The sequence below is a fragment of the Pteropus vampyrus genome, unplaced genomic scaffold, assembly GCF_000151845.1.
Source record: "Pteropus vampyrus isolate Shadow unplaced genomic scaffold, Pvam_2.0 Scaffold101, whole genome shotgun sequence".
Classification (NCBI taxonomy): Eukaryota; Metazoa; Chordata; class Mammalia; order Chiroptera; family Pteropodidae; genus Pteropus; species Pteropus vampyrus.
In genome coordinates, this window is record NW_011888882.1 from 6,203,468 (window position 1) to 6,225,305 (window position 21,838).

At 38.8% G+C, this 21,838-nt stretch overlaps 1 protein-coding gene across 1 annotated transcript in view; it reads right to left on the reverse strand.

The window, feature by feature from the left end:
• Window positions 1-228: 228 nt before the first annotated feature.
• CCDC162P overlaps window positions 229-21,838 on the reverse strand; it is a 40,066-nt gene continuing 18,456 nt past the window's right edge. The window contains exons 9-14 of the mRNA XM_023533373.1: window positions 12,486-12,678; window positions 10,272-10,399; window positions 3,861-4,061; window positions 3,018-3,139; window positions 871-1,094; window positions 229-242 (exon numbers count right to left, since the gene is read on the reverse strand). Coding sequence (XP_023389141.1) covers window positions 229-242; window positions 871-1,094; window positions 3,018-3,139; window positions 3,861-4,061; window positions 10,272-10,399; window positions 12,486-12,678 — 882 coding nt within the window. The remainder of the gene's footprint in view (window positions 243-870; window positions 1,095-3,017; window positions 3,140-3,860; window positions 4,062-10,271; window positions 10,400-12,485; window positions 12,679-21,838) is intronic.

Below are 21,838 nucleotides of genomic sequence, written 5' to 3' on the forward strand. Positions count from 1 at the left end.
ATTATATTTAGTGTGTTTTTTTTTTTTTGCTTTCCTCTTTTGATAAAATTCTGTATTATATTATTTTTATCAACTTAAAATTAAGTTAAATACAATAAAATTTTAGTTTGGGAAAGAGGGGATAGGAGGCTGAGCCAGATATATATTTTTGGCGGTGGAGGCCTTTGAGAGTTACTTTGTCATACAGCAAGTACCCACACAAAGTAAGGTTGAATTGAAACCCCAGGCTCAACTGCGATAGCCTTAACAGAAAAAGCAAATAATTAAAATCCAACTACAAACACCTTGTAAATTGTCAGGCCATAGTTGAAAACACAGATCATTAGAGTTGGAGGGGTTTTAGAGATCATCAGGCTCACCCACTGCCATTCTCTTTCTAATACACAAACAAAATGTCACGAAGTAGAAAAGTAAGGCTCAGAGAGGCTCAGAGACTTGCTCTGGGTCACATAGAGAGTTAATGGCAGGCCCGAACTTGACTCCTCACTCAGTCCTCTCTCTCCTCACTAGATCTCAGCTCAGGACAAAAAGAGTAAATTTTAGAAAGAGTCTTAGTGGAAAGAAAAATATAATTTTTAATGAAAAATGCATATTGTTAAAATATAAATAATAAACCAGAAAACACTTCCAACATACCTATGTACATTTCCCTTTTAATTTTCATTAAAGTGGCATTCTGATAAACTAGAAACTTTGACCAAAAATGAAAAAAAAGTTACATAAAAGTGTTGGCAAGGCCTAGGACTATGATCTGTCTCTGGCCAAGTAGGGGAGGAATAGAGCCAAACAGAAAAACAAAGCTAAGTAGTAACATCTGGGAGGAAACCTTCTCTTTGCCAAGGATCCCCCTCCTCCCTTCAGAAAACCTACATCTTTCTGGAGCTGTGCGCTGTACCAGGACTCGGGCCTGGTTGGGGTGAGCCACACATCCAGGGCCAGCCACAGCACACGTCTTTCCAGCAAGGCAAGGCCACTGGCTGATGTGGGCCTGCAGTTGTGGCGGGCCTCCTGGAGAAGATGCTCGAGAGCTCTGGGGATGAGCGATGCCAGGCCCAGGGAAGGGTGGAACTCCAGTAGATAAATGTTTTTCAAAGCTGGGCTTAAAAAGAGGAACAACTGATGACAATTTTACACAATAAAGAACTTGCTTCCAAAGATACTTAAATTTTATATTTTTAAAGACCAATAAAACAGCTCCTTTAAACTAGGGCATTATAAACAAAACAAAACAAAACTGGGAAGTCGAAGGGGCCTCAGAGGCTGTCCAGGGAACCCATCAGAGTATACAACATGCTCTTTGCTTTAGTGTGAACCCTTTTAAAATTGGAAGACATATGAGTTTATTCTAAAAGCCCAGTAAGAATAAGATTCTTAAACTGTATACGGCAAATTTGTCAACATTCAATATTGTAATCAATATTTAGTCAAATATTTTAAAACAAAGTAACTCAAAAGTGACTAAATATTAAATGAATAATTCCATGGTTAGTTTCTATTTTTCACCCTTTTTTTTTTGTCTGTGCCCTTCATTGTCTTCTGATTACCAGTCTCAGGGATCTGGGGAGCAGCCCCAGAAGTGGGGAGCTAAGTTACTTTAATTTTCCTTTGGGACATATCACCTGAGTCTTTATTCCTTTTTTCCCTAAAATAGTAATGGACAAAATCGATTTTAAATTCTGTACACAACTGATGAAATCATTCATGTTTGCCCTAAAGATGTTATATTTTATAAATGAAAGAGGCCAGAAATGATAAAATGCTTTCTCTGGGTTTTCCTTTGGACATAGAGGACACAGCACAAGTCAAGGGCCTTTCTATACATACATAGAACTAAAGAACTTAAATATTCCTTAACTTTATGCAAATGGATTACTCTTAGTCCTAGATCTTAAAAAAATACAATCCTAAGGCAGGAAAGGAGACTTATCAAGCAAATTCTATTTGCTTTTGAGCAATTCCGACAGGTCTTAGTATCCATAGAGGCCTTGCTAGCATGTTCTGCCTAAAACCATTTCCTAAACAGTAGACTCTTGCCATATAGCAAGTTGCACATACACAGCTGGTGTCTCAAGCTTATTACAGTGAAGATATCAGTCCTGAGAAAGGTCTGTGGAGAAAATGTAGTCTTGTGTTTGGGACTCCCAAGGCTCTTTCTCAGGAGACAAGGTTAGAATCTGTTATGAAATCTTATGACACCCTGCTTGTCTCCAAGATGATACCATAACCTACTGCAGCAATTTCCCACCAAAAGTCTGCCTGTACTATTGACCTTTACACTTCACAGGAGCATAGGGCCATGCCTCTGTTGTTCACATCTATGGCTTCACTTCCTAGCACACTGCCTAGTACTTGTGGGTGCTCAACAAATATTTGTTGGATGTTGAAAGGAGCTGGACAATTTCTCCACCCATTTGAAGGCAATAGAGATATCGTGTTCTTGAGCCACATAGATCAACTTGGGCCTTGTCGCCTACTTCCCAGTTCCCTCTGTCCTCAAAGGCTGGAAGGGAATGGGGAGGCATACTACGTATCAAGGGGGTGACTTAAAGTATGTCCTCTCTCTGGTCTCAATAAACTTAATTTACTCCTTTAAGGGTAGGGGGTCACATGGTGAGTCTGCAAAAACCTTTTTGGTAGTACTTGCTATAAAAAATAATTTCCTTTTTTGAGAAACTTTTAAGCACATCCAAGTTTCATATATGTCTGCTTGTGTGAAACCTCTGATTTAAACCTCTGATGGCATTTCAAGAGCAACTACTTTTTTTAGGGACTTCTTAAGGGAGCAAAGTTTCTGTGCCCCGTGGCATAAATTTAAATTCAAGTCCCCTATTCTTCATTACTTACAAAGCAAACAGATATTGAAGGTGTAAGGGAATCCCTCTTCTATGACTATTATATTCTCTCATCTACCCAAAGACTTGAAAAGTGCTTTATAGAAAAGTATTTAGACTTAGCATCATACTCTTAACTTATCTAGAAGATTAAATGTCACATATATAAAGACAACACCAGCCTACCAGCTATTGTTGATGGAAATAAGTTGTTTGCAAATTATGTTAAAGGGAAGTCCAAAGTTATTGCTACCATCTGGATGGCCTTCTCGCCAAAGCCTCTGGACGTACTCCCGCTGACACTCTATCTAGAAATGTAGCATAAAAGTTAAAATTAGAAAAGTTAAACTTTCCCATGGATGTGAGTTATGAGCCTTGGCATGAGGAAAACATCAGTGCTTTGTATCTCTTAATTATTTGACTCATTTTCACCAAGACATAATTTCGAGGATCCAGTCTTACAGGAACATGCTGGTCTCTCAGTCTGATCCAAGGGTCAGCCGAGATAAACAAAGGTAACCAACTTCAGGCCATCTTAAGGGGCACAAGAAAACTTTTTGTCAAATAATCGACTACAAAGAAAAAATTCTAACCAGGCCTAAGGTAAATGTACTGCAACAATCTTTATCCTCTACTTACTTCCTGCCACTAGCTTTTCCCCAGAGGATATACATGGTGATTGTTCTCTTTAGTGTCCTAAAAATAGTCGCAACATTTTTAAAAAATACATAATTTTATACATCAATGCCTTGTAAAGGGGTGTGTTTACTCTTTCTTTCACTCTATAATCTAATGAAAACAACTTGTGGACCATTAAATGTGATTAGGGTCAGAAACCTCCTTTGAAGACTGTAGTTATGCTTGGAATTTAACAAAGCAAATAAGCTTACAAATAAACATGCTGTACATGCCGCCCTAGAAAACCCAGATTCCGGACCCACGATGAAAAAAAACCCCACTATTTTTAGTTCTGACCATGTTTCCCATCCTCTTCTCGCATGCAATATTTTAAAACCCAACTGTACTCACGTGCTGGTTGAGGATACCCCTCACTAGCTGCAGGTGAAGCCTCAGGCAGGCGCATTCATCTTGGTAGGCTTTAATGAAATAAGAGTGGCTGAGATCAAATCTTGGGCACCTGTGCATGATGTCAGTGATCACTTGTGCTAAAGCAAACCTCTCCTCAGGGTCCAACACATGCTGGTAGGCTTCAAAGTAACTGTCAAGAAGCTGCAAATAAGGTTAATAGTCAGGGAATAGCAGAAGCAGCCCTAGGGCCCAGGGAAGGGAAGTGAGGTCTCGCCCACTCAATGCTTTAGAAAGACCCTGGCCACCAGCAGGAGAGACTCGGCACTGAACCTCTCTGGGTACCAGCCTGAGGCCAGCAGCTGCAGCACCAGTGTAGCTCAGAGCAATTAGTAAACCCACAGATAGTTAGGGAGGGCAAGGGAAAGAGTACTCATTTTGTCTCTGTCCCCTCTGCCCCTGTTCTCCTCAGATAAAAGGGAGTTACATAATGAATAATATAATATCTAATGATTCTAAGTTCTAATGACAGTGCATTCAATGTCACTTCATCAAATTTATTTACCTCTCATACCTTTCTTCACAGACCAATCCTCCCTGCCCCATTTTACTCCATCACCAAACATAGACAGGCAGCCTCCTCCCCTGGTCTACATCCTCAACCCCTTCTCTGTAATAGTCTGCCCAAACCTCGCCAATGTAGAAATGATGGTAGGTGTGGCAAAATGAAAGGCTGAGAGGGAAAGTCCCCCCAGATACATAGGCATTTATTGTAGCCTGGACTCCACTAGGAAGGGCTCAGAGGCCAGAACTCTCAAAGGCCTCAAGGGAGCTCCTTTTCTTGTGGAGTTCATGAGTTTTTTCTAAAAACCAAAGAAAGTTTCCAGACCCTAATGGTTGAAAAGGGTTCTTAGTGTGGGAATTCAGAAAGAGATGCTCTTCATTTTGCTTTTACATTTGTATATGGGCTTAAGGAATTTCTGTTCTGTGTGTAAATTCTTTCTGTGTGTGATTAGTCACGGTGCTAATGATTAAAAGCTCTTTAGAGATCACTGGGCTGGAATTCAAAACAGGGACTTAAGGACAAGATAAGTAAGTAGTTCCGAACAACATAATTACTGTTTTAGGGTTGTTTTAAAACCTTCATTGGCCTTAGACATTTTCTATTGGAGACCCTGTACCACATGTTAGCAAATATTAAAATGTACTCACATATCAATCAAATTTGTTTTCTGTAAAAATGTTAAATGATATGTTTAATTTTGTTTTTTTAATTCTTTGGCCACGAGCAACACATTTAATTAATCATTGGTTATGATTTCTGGGCAGTGTATATTTGGAGATTCTTATAAAGTGAGAAAATCTGATCTATAAATTGTTTTCACATGTAATGAGATGTTTACAAGTGCTCAGTTAACAAAGGTTTTACATTTTACAGACATGTAATTAAGCGTTTATTGATGCCTATTTTGTATTTTCTTCACATATTTTGAAGTAATGTCTTTTTTCCCCTGAGATCTCAAACATTATCAATGGTCCCTGAAAAGTTCTTAGAGCCTAAACATGTGTGGTCTATAGCGCCTGATGGATAAATCAGCTCTGACTGGAAGCTTCTGAACTTTTATTCTCCCTGGGTTTACAATGCAATGAATTCCTTTCCTCTGTAAGACTAATCCAACACATCCTGCCATCAAGTTTTAGCTCAAGATGTTCCTCCCCAAATAGCCTTCTTTGACTAGCTCTTCTTATGGAGGTTTCATGCTTCTAAAAGGCCTCAACTCCGATGGTAACCATATCATCAAAGACACATAGGCTTGCCCAGTGTGTGCATTAACTGGCAGTAATGAGTGAACTGTTGAGGATGCAATTTCTACTGACTGCGCAGCCTCGCACACTTAGAGATGCATTAGAGAAAGAGTATGTTTTGTTTCCCTGGGTGTTGGTTTTCCTGGTGGTTCAAGGTCAGGAAGTCAGCCTTGTTCTTAACAAGCTAAGGAATTTACTAAAAAGAGATAAAGAGCCCCTCTCATTGCGTGGAGTCCATAGCTAAGAATGCAAAACCAGAAAGAACTGAGAAAGTGTAAGCACTACTATTACCTGTGGCAATAGCACAGGAGGCAAAATGAGGTAAAGGAAGTATGCAGTACAAAGTCAGGAGTGTCTCCATCTTGCCAATCATAGCTTCCGAGACTCCCATTGGACGTGAACATTAAAGAATCAATAGCAGACTAGGAATCAAATGCTGCCTTACTAATAGACATCCAGTACCTGAGGGTTTTAATGCTAAGGCTCAAGGAGGGAGAGGCTGGGGTACTTTATTTAGCATCTGATTATGCAGTTGTCCTTTGGGAAAGTTTGGTCAAGGGACCTTAGGTCAACTGGAGGAAGCTAAAAGCGTAGGACACAGAATGTACTCTATAGGTTAAACACGCAACATCTCAGGGTGTAATGAAATGAGGGATGATAGAAATCCCCTTGCCTTGCAGGATGATCGACATTGCCTTATTCCATCCACAGAGCTCTACTCTAGAATAACATTCAATATAGCAGAAGACAAAGCAGAAATGAAGGAGTGACTAGTTGGGGTAGGAAGGCTGTCACTCAATATAGCCTAGGGGGAGATTAGGAAAGAAACAATTACTTCCCTAAGTCATTCTGGACTAACCTGAACCTTTTTGGCTGGGCCAGGCCAATCCCAGGAGCTAGTTTGCAGCATTTGTATTGCCTTGACCTGTTTTTGTACAAAGAGCCCTATTGTTTGGCTGTTTGGCTGGGTAAGTTTCTGGGGAGGGTTCTTGCTGGTGATTCCAATCTGGTGATACCAAATTGCATAGGCGGGTACTAAATCGCCATATTCACTTTTGTTGTTGACAAGATTGCCAGATTTAGCAAATAAAAATACAGGTCATCTAGTTAAATTTGTCATATTTTACCTGGCCACCCTAGCTGTTGAGAAGAAAAATTTGCTTTTTTTAAATTGATAAGGCTTTTTAAAGCTTTGGCCTCAACGTCGAGAAGCTTTGAGATGGACCCCAGCATAATTTCATTATGAATTCTTTCCCCACAGGGATAGGACCGTGATCTTTCCACCTCGCAGGTTCTATTTATTATCTGTTTGTTAACTGGCCCATTTCCATTTAAGCTCTGGGCTGGTATTTGTCTAAGAAGTCTTTCTAGCCTGTCAAATGTCACCTGTGTGTGTCAAAGGCCAACTCTCAGGCAAAATTATATGTAGTACAAATTGATGGTAGGCATCGAATACTGGAGAAAATAGAAAAATAGCCAACGGTAATACTCTCAAACCTTACTGTGTTTAAATTATTTTTGCCTCAAACTTTTTTTTTTTATTTCTTGGATTTAAAAAATAGTATTTTAGGTCAAATGAAAGTGCGAAACAGAAAATCAATGCTAGATGCAGCCTGTCACAGAATTTTTGTTGTTAGTGCTCCAAACACTAATTCAAATCACCCTGAAATTGTGTCCTCTGGTGGCTGTGGAGAAAATTAGCAGTTGGTACAAGTGTCACTTATGACCTGGTATAACCGAAGCCTTGCTTCTCTAAGCATTTCTTAATCTACCTAAATTCACGCCAGCCCTATTTTTATGAATGTTTATACATAATATGGTTACTTTTAGGATTTAAGACAACGCAATGTGTTCGAGCAATTCTGAAACTTTAGTGATTCCAATATACTTAACAATCAAAAACAGCTGAAGAAACTTGGCAGAGGAATCAGTACTGGGGGGAATCAATTGTACTCTAGATAAAAATCTGGTTTATCCATTAAAAATAGGCTCTTTCGACAGAATTTCTGATTTAGAAGGCTACATTTTACAGTTTTGGCAGATAGTTCAGTTTCTACAGGGAGCTTATTCTCAGGGTAGAAAGGAGAGAGATATTTGCAATGATTGTTTTAAGTTAAAATGATTTCATGTACCATTGTTTTAAGTTAAAATGATTTCATGTACCATAGAACAAACTAGTGGACAGTCCTGGTAGCTTAGCACAGAATGAACCTTAGGCTGAAGTATAGATGAATTGGTCTGTTTTTCAGTCCTCTCTATCCTTATATTCTTCTCTGCCATTGAATCCACCTGGGCCTCCATAGGAAGATGGGGAGAGAATACAGAAAAGGGAGACTGTTTATAACTCATGTCTGGACAGTAAACCAGTTGAGTTTGAGGATTCTGTCTTATTTACATTTAATGCAGCCTTTCCGGTCACTATACTAGGAGTCTAAATCTCTCATTACTCAGTTGACCAAAATAAGATTCTAACTGGCAGATCAAGTTTGCGGATGCAAACTTTGTAGAGGCCAATTATCTTTGAAAAGAAGTACAGGTTTCAAAGCCCAGGGCTTGTACCCTTTAAGCCCAGCCAATTGTTTTCAAATATTGGGTGACCTACATCCCCGTGAGTAATAAAGCAGAGAGTAGATGAAATGGTAAACCATTTATTCTACTAGAAAAACAATTCAAAGAAAACATTTCCACTTCCCCACCTTCTGACCACGTCATAGTGCACTGTCACTTGGCTTCTACCTCTGTCACTCTTCTGAGAGTCGTGCAAAGCTGGCCGTGACCACCTGATGGCTGACTCTGCTGTCTGGCTTTTAGAAGTCTTCTTTCTCAATGTTTCACTACACTCTACACTAGTAACCATCCTGTCCTAATTAAAACACTCCCCTCCCACGCCCTCCATTGGTTTTCATAACACTAGTCCTTCTTTTTTTCTCCAGTCTCTTTGGCTTCTCCTTGTTTCTCTCATGGATTCTTGTTTAATGACCTTCCCCTTAAAGGTGAGTGTTACCCAGAGGCCCATTTCAGATATCGCAGGCTTTTTCTAGTCATTTTGACTTATTACTGTGTTTCAACTTCCACGGTCATATCTCAGCCCATACCTGCTCCTGAGTTTCAAAACTATAGCACCCATAACACATTCACACCAGTGTTTTAGCAAACTCCCCTTATATGCCTTGTATCCTAGACACAATCTTATCTTCCCCCTATAGTGTCCCTCCTCCTGCATTCTGTTTCAGGTAATAGCCTCCTCCCTGACCCTGAGGAAATCATTTTAATTCCACCCTTAATCTCTCATCCCAACATCCTATCTTCAAATCCTGCCATTTCCACTTCTGCAAAATTCCCTCAAGCCTGCTCCTCCTTCCCAGTCTCACCATCACATCTTTAGTGTAGGTCCCCTCCTAACTCTTCAGGTCCCTGTTGCAATAACTGCACTGCTTTTCTCCAGGAGCTCTCTATTCCAATCCATTCTCCACACTGACACCCAAACAGCCATGATATGAAAGCAAAGCTCAGATTGTATTTCGATGCAAATGAAACTCACCAATGGCTTTTCTTTGCTTCTAAGATAAATTCTAAATGTAGCATGGATTAGCAGGCACTTCACAGGCTGCAACTAAAACACATGCTCAGCTCATTTCTCAGCATGCCTTTACATCCTAGCCATAGGAGTCTTCTTGCCATTCTCCAAGCTCGCCATCCCCATTCTATACCTCCTTGACACTGCTAATGCTGTTTCTTTTGCTTTAGAATCTTTCCTTCTCTCACAGAAACATCTTACTAATCTTTTAGTAACAGATTAAATATCTATACCTCTGGAAAGACTTACTTTGACAACCCCCCACAGGGCAACTCCCTCCCTCCACTTGGGTCCCCATGGTTCTCGGATGGGCCAGTGGGTTATAATTTTGCTTAGAGGTCAGATCAATGTTTACAGACTAGAAATTCCTTAAAGATAGAGGTCATCTTCTCTTATTTATCTGTATGTTCCCAATGTCTAGAACAGTACCTGGTACCGAGTAAATATTTAATATTTTATGAATAAACTCCAAAAAGTGATTATCAAAAGGGCTAATAATTCATGCTAAGGACATAAACGAAGAGCAGTTTTTCATTTATTACTGGGATATGAACCATTAATGACAGGATGATGACTTAGTAACTTGCTATTTTATTGCTTTAAATTTACCATTGTAACTTGTTTCATCAACTGCTCTCACCCACCCACATGCGGCATACACTTCTAAAGGCCATACTAAGGTCAGGCAGTTCATCTGTTTTTAGCCTGACAGGACAATGAACTTGAATGGAATCATCATTCATTATCACTAAAAGCATATATATTATAAAAGGATTTAAATTATATAGCCCTCTAACAAATTATGCCTGTAAGATAAAATAGTATCCTTCGCATTTTATATTTTGTAACAGAGAACCACAGTAAAGAAAATAAAACTTATTACTCATATCCTTGTAACTAGCTGAGATTATTTAAATAAAATAAAAATTCACTTTATTGGGAGCTGCCCTAAAAAACCCACTGAATTTAAAAAAAAAAAATCTTTTTTATGAGAAAGTTTAACAGAAGTTTTGTTTTCTAGGCAAAAATACCTGGCGCTTGTTTTCTAGGAGAACTGCTTCCCAAGTCCACACATCATACAGCACAGCAAATCTGTCCACTCCTGCATGAGCCCATCCCCATTCATGGCCAGCATTTGACTCATTGTTCTCTTTGTGACCTGGAAGAGAAGTGGATGAGAATGACCAGAGTCAGGCCTCTCCACACAGCTATTCCTATTAGAAATGCACTCTCGGACTGTCAGCTCCATCTCAGGAATGAAAACACTGAATGGTAACTGGGATTTCTAAGAATCAGTTAAAGAGCCATCAGCAAGGACCAGGCCCTAAGTTCACACTTGTTGACATCTAAGTCAATGGGGTTTTTGTTTTTACTTTTTAATTGTAGTTTTAAAGACTAATTTTAGAATTATAACCAAATTCAGTTAACATAAATCTTTACTAAAATGTCCTCAAACCTAAAATTTAAAGGCAAAATAAACATTTCTCCTCTAAAAACAGGTCCCTGGTGGTTTAAAAACAAATCCAGTATAACCTGCTACTTCACTTGATGCTAGCCAAGTCAAAATCTTTCAGAGAAGTTGCTAAGATAGTCTTTAATCGTGTTAATCACTAACATATATCAATAAATGTAGTCATTGTCATTATTCAGCTAAAATATTTTTCCATTATATTAATGTCAGATTTTACTATCAGCATTATTAGTGCTTTAAATTTTAAGTGGTCTATCTCAAAATGAAAACATTAAAAAGTAAGAACCTTTCAGGTGCTGAAGTTTGAATTCAGTAATTATCAAGTGTACGATGGGCACTGAATAAGAGAAAGACTTTGATCAGGAATTTCTCTAGCAGCAGCTGGGACATCATTTCATGGTGAGTGACTATATACTTATTAGCTCAGTCCAAAGATCCTCATGTGGCTAAATAACTCCTAAGTGTTTCAATCAAATTAAATTCTTAGCAGCTAGAAATAGCTGCATTGTATTACAAATTAATAAGAACAAAAATGATGCATTAGTATGTAGGAAACCAGTAAAGATAAAAGATAAAAGCTGAAATTAAATGCCCCAGAATGTTGGATGCCATCACTGTGTCCCACAATTCAGATCCCAAATGGTCTGTGGCAAAAATAAGACAAAGAGTTCAACCGGATATTAAATTAATTCCATCTGGGATCTGAAAGGTTAATTGTCGAACATTCTTTGAGCAGCATTTTATAACAATACGAACATGAATTATCCTTAATTACAGTCATATATTACGAAATAACACATACCCTTGCTAAATTTCCCTTTAGGTATTACAATGTATCCAGAAACTCTAAGTTCTTTCCAAATATAAGGCTAATGCAGTCATATTATTTCAAGAGCAATAATAGTCTTACTTCACCTATTTCTAAAATTGGATAAATTTGAGTGGTGTCAGAAGGAAGAGAGAATACAGATTATGGGTTATTGATTACCCTGAGTAATGATTTCTCCTTCTGGTGCTTGTCTGGCATTTTCCTAGCCAGATCTTCTTGCACCCTGGTGGTTTTCTGCTAGAAACCAAGGGATGTCTCTGCTTCTAACTGCAGTTTTCTAAGGTCAATCACTTACTTTGTCGCTTAGAAAAAAAATCATTAATTTCACTTGCTTGCTTTGCTTCTCTCAGGGCACTGCATGACATTCTCTGTACCCAGTAGGTGATGCAAAAATGACACCAGGCAACAAGTAGGGTTTAAACAACATTAAGAATTATAACCAAGTCCCGAGAGAATAGTCACAGTCTCCAACAAAAGGGGCCCTTGGGCTGGAAACAGAACTGTATCTTCTCTAAGGTGGGTGGGTATGTGTTCTGGAGCTGTATGTGCTTATTGAATTTTCAGATACTATTGGGTATACATTTATATTTTGAGGTGGAAAGTGTTAAATTGAGCCTTTAGTGTTTTTTGCTTGTTTGGCTGGTTGATTTTTAAAAATCTGACCTCTGGGAGTTGGGGAGCTAGGTTAAAAAGGTGAAGGGATTACGAAGTACAAATTGGCAGTTACAAAATAATCATGGAGATGTAAAGTACAGTGTAGGGAATGTAGTCAATAATATTGTAATAACTGTGTGTGGTGCCAAGTGGGTTACTACACTTATTGGGGGATCACTTTGTAAGTTATATAATGTCTAGCCACTACACTGCACACCTGAAACTAATATAATATTGAATGTCAACTGTAATTAAAAAAAATTCTTTTAATAAAAAAATCTGACTTCTGACCTTTTTCTTTCTCAATGTAATGGCTGGCCACAAGCAGAAGTTCTGTCTCTAGTTCCTTCAGATCACTCAAGGCTTTGTCATACATGACATGCACCCCTTGTTGGTCCTGGGTGTAGATGTAGCCAGCTCCTGTGCTGTAGTAGTCATCCTGGTTCTCTACTTCCGAGAACTCCATGAATTGGATGCTGTGGACCTGGGGGAAGAAAGCCAACCCTGGAAGTTACCAGAAAAGGGAGAGCTGTATTTTGCCAGCCCAATGAACCAAACGAGCATTCTGCTCCTACACAGTGTGCTGTCAGCATGGAGCTGTGGACATGCTGAATGTTTGCAGGGCTGTATACAAAGAAAAAGATATTGGCAAAGAATGCTGGCAGGGAAAGTTTGTTTCTGAGATAGGTAACTAGATAGATATCAAGTCTTTTCTGATTGACTTGGGATTGCCTGGAAAAACGCAGGCAATAGAGCCAACTGGGTGTTAAATGTCGTCTCTGAAGTCTGAATGCCTGTGCTCAGGTGCTGGCTCTGCCCGGACCTCACCTTGGGCAAGTCACTCAGCTACTCTTAGCCTCTGTTTCATCATCTGTTAACATAGGGACAGTGAAGACGCCACAATAGTTGCTGTAGGGAGTATGTGGCACTGTGTATATGATGCATTTGAGATCTATAAACGTTAGCTGCTAAAGATATTTTTGTTTTACCCTTCTAAATACTTCTAAAATGAATTAACATAATCTCATATTTTAGTAACATACCGAGTTGAATAGTGTCCTTCCAAATGCATGTCCACCTGAAACCTGTGAGTGTGACTTTATTTGGAAGTAGTCTTTTCAGATGTACACAAGTTAAGATGAGATCATACTGGATTAGGACGCATCCTAATCCAATGACTGGTGTTCTTATAAAAGGAGGAAAATTTGGAGACAGGTACATAGGGGAGAAGGCCACATGAAGACAAAGGCAGAGATTGTGGCGATGCACCTATAAGCCATGGAATGTCAAGGAATACCAAAGATTGCTGGCGACCACCAGAAACTAGAAGAGGCAAGGAAGGATATTCCCGTGGAGACTTCAGAGAGAGAGAGCACGGCCCTGCTGATACCTTGAGTTTGGACTTGTAGCCTCCAGAACTATAAAAGAATAAATTTCTCTCCCAGTTGTTGTGAGCCACCCACTTTGTACTACATTGTTATGGCAGCCCTAGGAAACTAATCCTATAAGTAATCTGGGTATTCCAATCATAATTTTATTTTTCTTAGATGACTGAGAACCTGTTGCTTTCTGAAAATCATTATTCTGATAATAACTCTCATAACTTCAAACTTCTCTACTCTTCTCAAGCCTCTGAATTCACTCCCCACCTCCTTGCCCAGCCTTCCTCGGTCTCAGCAGAAGCCACATCCACTTCTCCACTCACACACACAAACTCACTGCATTCATTCCCCTCCTCTCCTGCTTCCTCCTGCACTGTAGGGCACAATTCTGCTCTCCTTCTCTAAGGCCGTTCCCTCCCTGTGCTTTGGATCCTACTCCTTCCACCTCTGAAGCATCCCTTCCCCTTCCTGGATATCCAAGTCCTCTCAACTAGATATTTACCAATTGACACTGAAACATCCCTCTCATTTTAAAATGTCCTCATGCCCTTCCCCACGTTCCACCTTATGTCTTTCCTCCTCATAGTCCAACCTCCTGAGATGTTATCTGCACTCACTGTCTCCATTCCCTCACCTCCTACTCTTCACCCATTTCCATCTGGTGCTTGTCTTCATTAAGGCACCCAAACCACTCTTACCATGACTGACAGTGACCTTGTCTCCGCATCCGGCAAACTTTCTTTAATCATCTTACACACTCTCTCAGGAACATCTGACACAGTTTAGCACTCCTCGCTTCTTGACTCACTCTTTTCCCTGGCCTTCCAGGACTCCACATTTTTCTTGCTCTGGCCAGCTTTTCCACCATTCCTTCTCCGATGCTCAGGGTATATTTTTCTCTGTCAGGTCATTAAATGGTGGCCATGCTAAAGCCCCAATCCTAGGACCTCATCTTTTCCTCCTATATTCCTTCCTTAGGAGATAGGATTTTCACAACTGAGATAAACTTCTTTAGGCCATTTGCTCCTCAATTTACATCTCCAATCCAGACTTCCTAGAGCCCTAGACCCACACATCTAACTGCCTATTTGATGTCTGTTCTAGGCATCTTAAAGGCCTCTCAAATTTAACATGATCAAATTGTGTGACCTTCTCCCACAAACCTAGGCCATCTCCAGCTTCCTCACTTTAGTAAGCAGTTCCATTACTCGTCCACTTCCTCTAGCATGAATCATTCCTGATGTCTCTTTCTGCCTCACCCTACATGTCCTATTCAGTGCGAAGTTCTGTTGATTTTATTTTCTATCTCTCAAATCCGTCCGCTTCTCTTAGTCATACCACACATCACCCTGGCCCAAGCTGTTATTATCTTTCACTAGGACTTGTCTAGGAGTTTCTAAACTGGTTTAGCCTCTTATTTGTTCTATCCACATTCCCTCTGGCTTTCCCTCCCTTTTCCTGCATTTTATTCACTGCCAGCTGAGGATCTTTGCAGAAATGCAGTTTTGATTGTCCTTCCTCCTCCCCTGTAGTATCCCTAACAGACATCCCATTGCTCACAAAATAAAGCAAAACTCCTTCACAGGGCCTACACAGTCTGGCCTCTGCCTACCTCCAGTGGTTCTCAACCAAAGGTGATTTTGTTCCCCAGAGGATAATTGGCCATGTCTGGAGATATTTTTGTTTGTCACACTTGGGGAGAGATGCTGCTGGCATTTAGGGAGTAGAGACCAGGAATGCTGCTAAATATCCTAGAATGCACAGGACAGCCTCCTATAACAAAGAATTATTAAACTCAAAATGTCAATAGTAACAAAGTTGAGAAACTTTAGGCTAGTTTCATTTTGTATCGCTTTCCATCTGGATCACTGGGTCACAGACACTCATGTCTTCTTTTGGTTTCTTATGGGTCTATGCTCCCTTGGGCCACAGGTCCTTTGCACAGACTATTCTCTCTCCATGGAAAGATGTCCGACCCCATTTGCCTAGTTAAAACCTCTATATCTTCCAACTTCATCGCTTTCACAGGCAACTCCCCCTGTCCTCCCTGCAACGCCAAGTTATCTCTCTTTTCAGGTACTTACTGAGGTTGCTGTTTTACATTTATTTGTGTGATTATCGACTAATATTTGTCTCACCCACTGAACTATAAGCACTTTGAGGATAAGGAACATGTCTATTTTTGCTCATCATTGCATCTTCAGTATTTTACACAGGGCCTAACACCTAATAGGTGCTTAGAAAATATTTAAAGGAAAGAATAGATGAATAAATGGTTTTTGATATTTTATGCATATAGATTTCTTTTAATCTATTATTTTATGATCCCTACCTGTACTTTTAATATATACCAGTCAGAAATACTGAGTTTGCCCTCACAGATTCTCATTTGTGTAAGTACAGTCAAATACATGCATTCTCAATGAGGGCAAAAAGTAATATTTGGGGGGGGGGGGCAAAAAATCTTACTTTTTTAATGTATAAAGCACAGACACACATATTACACAGATATATGACTTATCTCTTATATTAACATTTCTTTGGAGAAGGATCATCAGGGGAAAAAATGTCTAAAAAGAATTCTTGTAGGAGGAGAAATAATGAAAAAAAAAGGTTAGAAATATTGGCCTAGGTTTTTATATTACATATATTTTTAAATGGTAAAATATACATAATATTTACCACCTGAGCCACTTCTAGGTGTACAGTTTAGTGGCATTAAATATATTTACATCGTTATGCAACCATCACCACCTTCCATCTCCAGAACTCTTTTCATCTTGCAAAAGTGAAGCTCTGTTACCCATTAAGCAGTAACTCCCCATTTCCACTTCCCCCAACTCCTGTTACCACCATTCTACTTATTGTCTCAATGAATCTGACTACTCTATATTCCACATATAAGTGGAAGCATACAGTATTTGTCCTTTTGTGACTGATTTATGTCACTTAGCATTATGTCCTCAAGGTTTATCTATTTTCCTTTCTTCTTAAGTTTGAATAATATTCTACTGTGTCTGTGTGTGATAATTGTCCATCCCTCAATGGACTCTTGGGTTGCTTCTAATATTTTAAATTATGGAACCAGCTTCTCCCAATATTTTATCCCCCATCTATTCATTTTTATAATATAACATTTTTGCTAAGTTAAGTAATCAGTTGTTGGATAGAATCTATTGATCTATAAAATTTAAATGGTTCTATCCTATTTCTCAATAGACCTGTCAACTGGTTTGTGTATGTTGCATTGGCTATTGCATAACTACAGGAACCTTCACAAATGGGGCAGACTATCAACTGCTTGGATGGTTAATCATCAGTATCAGAAAGATGGATGAGGGGCACTCTCTGGGTCTTTTCAGTTCCATGCTAATATAATTAGGTTTAATGCACTGTTATAAGTACACCAGATGATGACATACTTTATTTTCCTGAAGAGACTCTTCTTTAACGCATTACCCATTCAATTATAGGTTCTTAATTATTCAAATGGAAACTTAGAAGTTTTCTGAGAAGCATGAGCATTTCTGAATAATAGCTATTGTTCATAATATTCCACTGAAAAAATATTTCATAGTTAAGCAAGTTGTTGTTTTTGGTTTACTTTGCTTTTTGCTATTCTTTAGGTATAACACATTTTTTTTTTTTTTTTAATTAGGAGCTTCCTTTGGCTAGGAGTTCCAAAATGAAAGTATTGTTTCTTATAAAATGATAGGCACTGGTAAAAAACAGAAAATATGCTGAGAAATGACATGTCACATACGAAAACTAAACAGCTTGCTTAGACTTATAGACTAGTATGTTGGCTTCTGTTGGCATTTAGCTCCTATCAATTGTTATGCAAAATGAGAAAAGGGACAGCTTAATATGGCATGTTTTATCGACTTTACCAGAAAAGACTTTTCCCAAGTTCTTATACTGGGAAATTTTATAAGACTTTAAGGAAATGGCTACTATATTTTGTTCTGAAGCTGATGGAAATCAATAGTAGTGTCAAGATGCTGACTGTAATGCCATAATCTATTTAAATGGTCTTTTTTCCCACTATCCTCACCCCCACCTCTTTGTTCAAACCCTTTATATAGACACACATATTCCTTTTCCTTTCCTCCTTCAGTTCCTGTCTTTGAAATATATGCTTTTGTCCAATGGAGATGAGCTTTGAAGACCACATGGCCAAATTACTTTATATTGGGTTTTGACTCAGTCATTATAATATTTATTTTTAATTTTAATTTCTTCCACAGCCATATGAAAGACTTTCCCTCTAATGTTTTTGTGGTCTGGATAATCGATTCTTCAATATTATGCTTAAAGGAGTGGCAGGAAGGGGAAAACAATAATTACCTGTTTGGGTAAGAAGTAATCTGATCTTTGGGATGATTCATACATTTTTAAATCTGTAATATAACTGACACCCAAATAACTATTTGGGTACATTAACTATAGGGAAATTAGTGGCCCATCATTCATTTTTTTTCACCCTATTGGTTTCTGTCATCACTTATTAATATGAATTTTAGGTTTTGGCAATGTAGACAATATTTCTCTGACAAGCTTAACCTCTTTCTAAATCATTGCATTAATTTCAGATAACAATAGTCTTGTCTAAGAATTTCATCAAAATTTGTTAAATTAATGACTCAGTCTATTGGCTACAATCTTTCAAATATTTTAAAAAGAAAGTTTTTAAAATCTTCTATTCTCTGCTTCACCTGCAGAATATAATATTACTATTGTAACTAACTTCTTCATTTGAACAACATGATATACTTGGCAGAGCACTTCTATGTACATTGTCTTTTTGTGATTTCATGATCATTTGGTTATGGACAGAGCCTTTCTTTTGTCCAAAAAACATTTATTAAATACCTAGTACATGAAAGATATATATCTGACTCTCTATAGCAGGTCCTCAAATGATGTAGTTTCGTTCAACGTTGTTTCGTTATGACGTTGATGAGATGCCATAGGAACTTAACTCTTGTCTATATCAATTAGCCTGTGGTAAATTGGTTTTATTATACTTTGTTTTGCTTAAAGTTGCAGAACCTATTGATGACGTTAAATGAGGACTTACTGTACTTCCTTTTGCCACTGACCATCAAGTAAGCATCTCAAGATTTTCCTCCGAACTAGTTGCATCAGCCGTAGAGTACCTTCAGTCTATTCCCAATACAATGCATGAGTGTTAAAATGTAAGTCAAATCACATCACTCTTCTGCTCAAAACTTACCAAGAACTCCCCTTCTCACTCAAAGTTAAAGTCAAAGTCCTCACAATTTCCACAAGGCCCTGCATAACCGATTTTCCACCCCTCCAATCTCTCTAACCCCATTTCCTGCCAATTTTCCTCTCATTCACTCTAGCTGCTCTGAACTCCTTGTTGTTTCTGCAACAGCGCTAGACACAGTTCTACTTCAAGGCCTTTGCATTGGCCCTCCCGCTACCTGGTGCTATTCTCTCAGACAGTCACATGGTTTGCTTCCTGATTTCCTTCTAGTCTTTACTCAAATAGTACTTTACTCACATAGGCCTTCCCTGATCACACTACTTAACAGCTGCAACATCCCATCATTAACTTCCACCACTGTCTAGCCCCCTTTCTTCCCAAATTTTTTTCTGTAGCACCTATCACCATCTTTACTAGTCCACAAAGGCTAGGTTATTCTGTGAAAAACAACCCCAAAACTCAGTGGCCTACTGTTAAAATTAATTTCTTAGTCATGCATAGCTCACTATAGACTAGTTGCTTTCTAGGCAGCTATCTTCCAGCAGTAACCTAGGGACCCAGGATGTTTCTATTTTGTGGCTTGATACATGCCTTCCACTGGCCATAGCAGGGAAAGAGAGATGGAGGGTCATAAACCAGTTCTTAAATGCTTTGGACTAAAAGTAACACATATTACTTCTGCTCATAGTCCACTGGCCATAGCTCATTACTAGGCCCTTCCCAGAGCTGTAAGGGGCTAGAAAATCTGGGGAAGCTTCAGTGCCAAGCCATTTGACATTATATATGTGTTACTTATTTATTTAATAAGTCTATTTCCACTAAACAGTCCTATAATTGTTTACTGCTATATCCCCTGTGCCTAGTATATTTATTGGTCAGAACATCTGTCGAATGAATAAATGAATGAATGGACGAATGACAGGCTCGCAGCTTGTGGGAGTAGGTAAGCCAACAATCTAGCATGGCTATAAACTGAGTGTAATGGAGGTAGACAAGTCATGCAGAGAAGCACACAGCTCTGCACAGAAGGACAACAAGCAAGGGAATAAATGTGATTATATTTGGGCAAAGATGTTGAGAATTTACACAGCAATGAGGAGAACCATTTAAAATTCTCTGTTCCCCACCAGCTTTGGATTTAGTCCCTGTATTAAGGAGAGCCTAGCCAGCTCTTTTCTGAAGTCTCATCTCTTACCACTTGCTCACAACAGCCGCTGCTCCTAGTATGTCGAGTCCAGGCAAATCCTGAACATGCCATGGGATGTCAGGCCTCTATGCCTGAAGAGACACGCTCAAAGTAAAACAACTAGGAAGAGCTGCCACGTGCCTAAATTAGACTCATAAAGTGGCAAAATGTTCATGATGGTTTGGTCATAGGTACTTTTCTTTCTTAGTATTGTCATCTAGTGAACACTTGTTAGTACTAGCCCAAGACTATCCTCATGGAATCAAACACTCCTGGCCCAGGGAAGGGGTCTCCATTTAGGGCTTTCTCTGATGTCAGCTCCCAGGGTTGGTAAGCCCAACAATTTTGCTCCCAGTAGCCTCGGCCCTGGGCCTAGTGAGATCAACCCAACGAATTAGCATCTGTGCCTTCCATCCCTTACACAGAGAGGATCACATAGTTAGGTCTGGACATTTTAGTTTAAAAGCTGACAAGGCCACACACATGGAGTGCCCCTAAATGACATGGTCCTATTAAAGACCCTGAAAGAAGGCCACTTCCTTGAGTTTTTCATGCTAAAGTAGTAGCTACTGGCAGCTTCTAAGGGTGCTGTTATTTCTATCATTTATGAGAGTATAAAAAGAAATATTGCATTACCCATAAGAAGCTCCTCCTACAACCATCGAGGCAGGATAGGATTTGTCTTCCCTCTTCTCCTTCATTTCTTACCTCTATCCCCATCTCTGACAAACAAACTGGGAGAGGGCTCATGGGGAAAAAAGATCTTTTTTAATCTATTAGCAAAGAACACACCACCGCTGTGATATGAGGTGGGCTCAATATTAGCAAGAGAAAGATGTGTTTGTTTTACAGGTATATTTGTTTCTAAAGTGTCTTAACCCTCCTCTCTAGCTTCACTGAGGAGCATATTAACTGTACTTGACTAACTACAAGTTAGAATCAAGGGAGTAAAGAGGAAGCCTGTGTATGGTGAGGGGATAGGAGGGAGGTACTCGTTAGAGAAGGAGACCAAAAAGAGAAGTCTCCTGGCTACTGAGTGAAGGTTGGACTCTAGGTGACTGGATAGGAAAAATAAAAATGTTTTTCAATATCTAGAGCTGAACCGTTCAACGCAATAGCCTCTAACCACATATGGCTATTGAGTACTTGAAATGTGGCTTGTCTGAGTTGAGATGTGCTGTACATATAAGGTACGTAACAGATTTTGAAGACTTAGCACAAAAAAATGTATATTATCTCATCAATAATTTCTTTATGTTGATTACATGTTAAAATGATAATATTTTGGACACAGTGGGTTAAATAGATTATATTACTAAAATTAATTTTATTTATTAATTAATTTCTCATGTTTCTTTACATTTTTTAAAATGAGACTACTAGAAAATTTTAAATTCTACATGTGGCTTATGTTATATTTCTATTGGACAGAGCTACTCCAGACTCTATATTAATGACAGTGGATAGTAAGATTCGACACTCTTATTACAGACTACAAGCCTCAATCAGGGATTATGCATGCTTGTTTAGTAGTTAAATAGATTTAATTTTTCATGTTTGTCAAACTGGTATCTTTTAAGAAGAAAAAATTCATATTAAATTCTACCTTCAGGCATAAACTTTCTTGAGATTGAGATGAAAATATCTCAAGAGTGTCTACGATATTCCAAGAAAATGTAGGCATTTTCAATTTTACTCCCAAAGAAAGGGATTTAATATGAACTTTGTAGACTATATAACAATACACTCAAGAAGTATTAAAAGCACCTTAGTTTTTTAATCTGTTTTTTGTTTTTTTGGTTTTTTTTTGTTTTTCCCATTTAGGACTTAGGAAGCAGAAAAG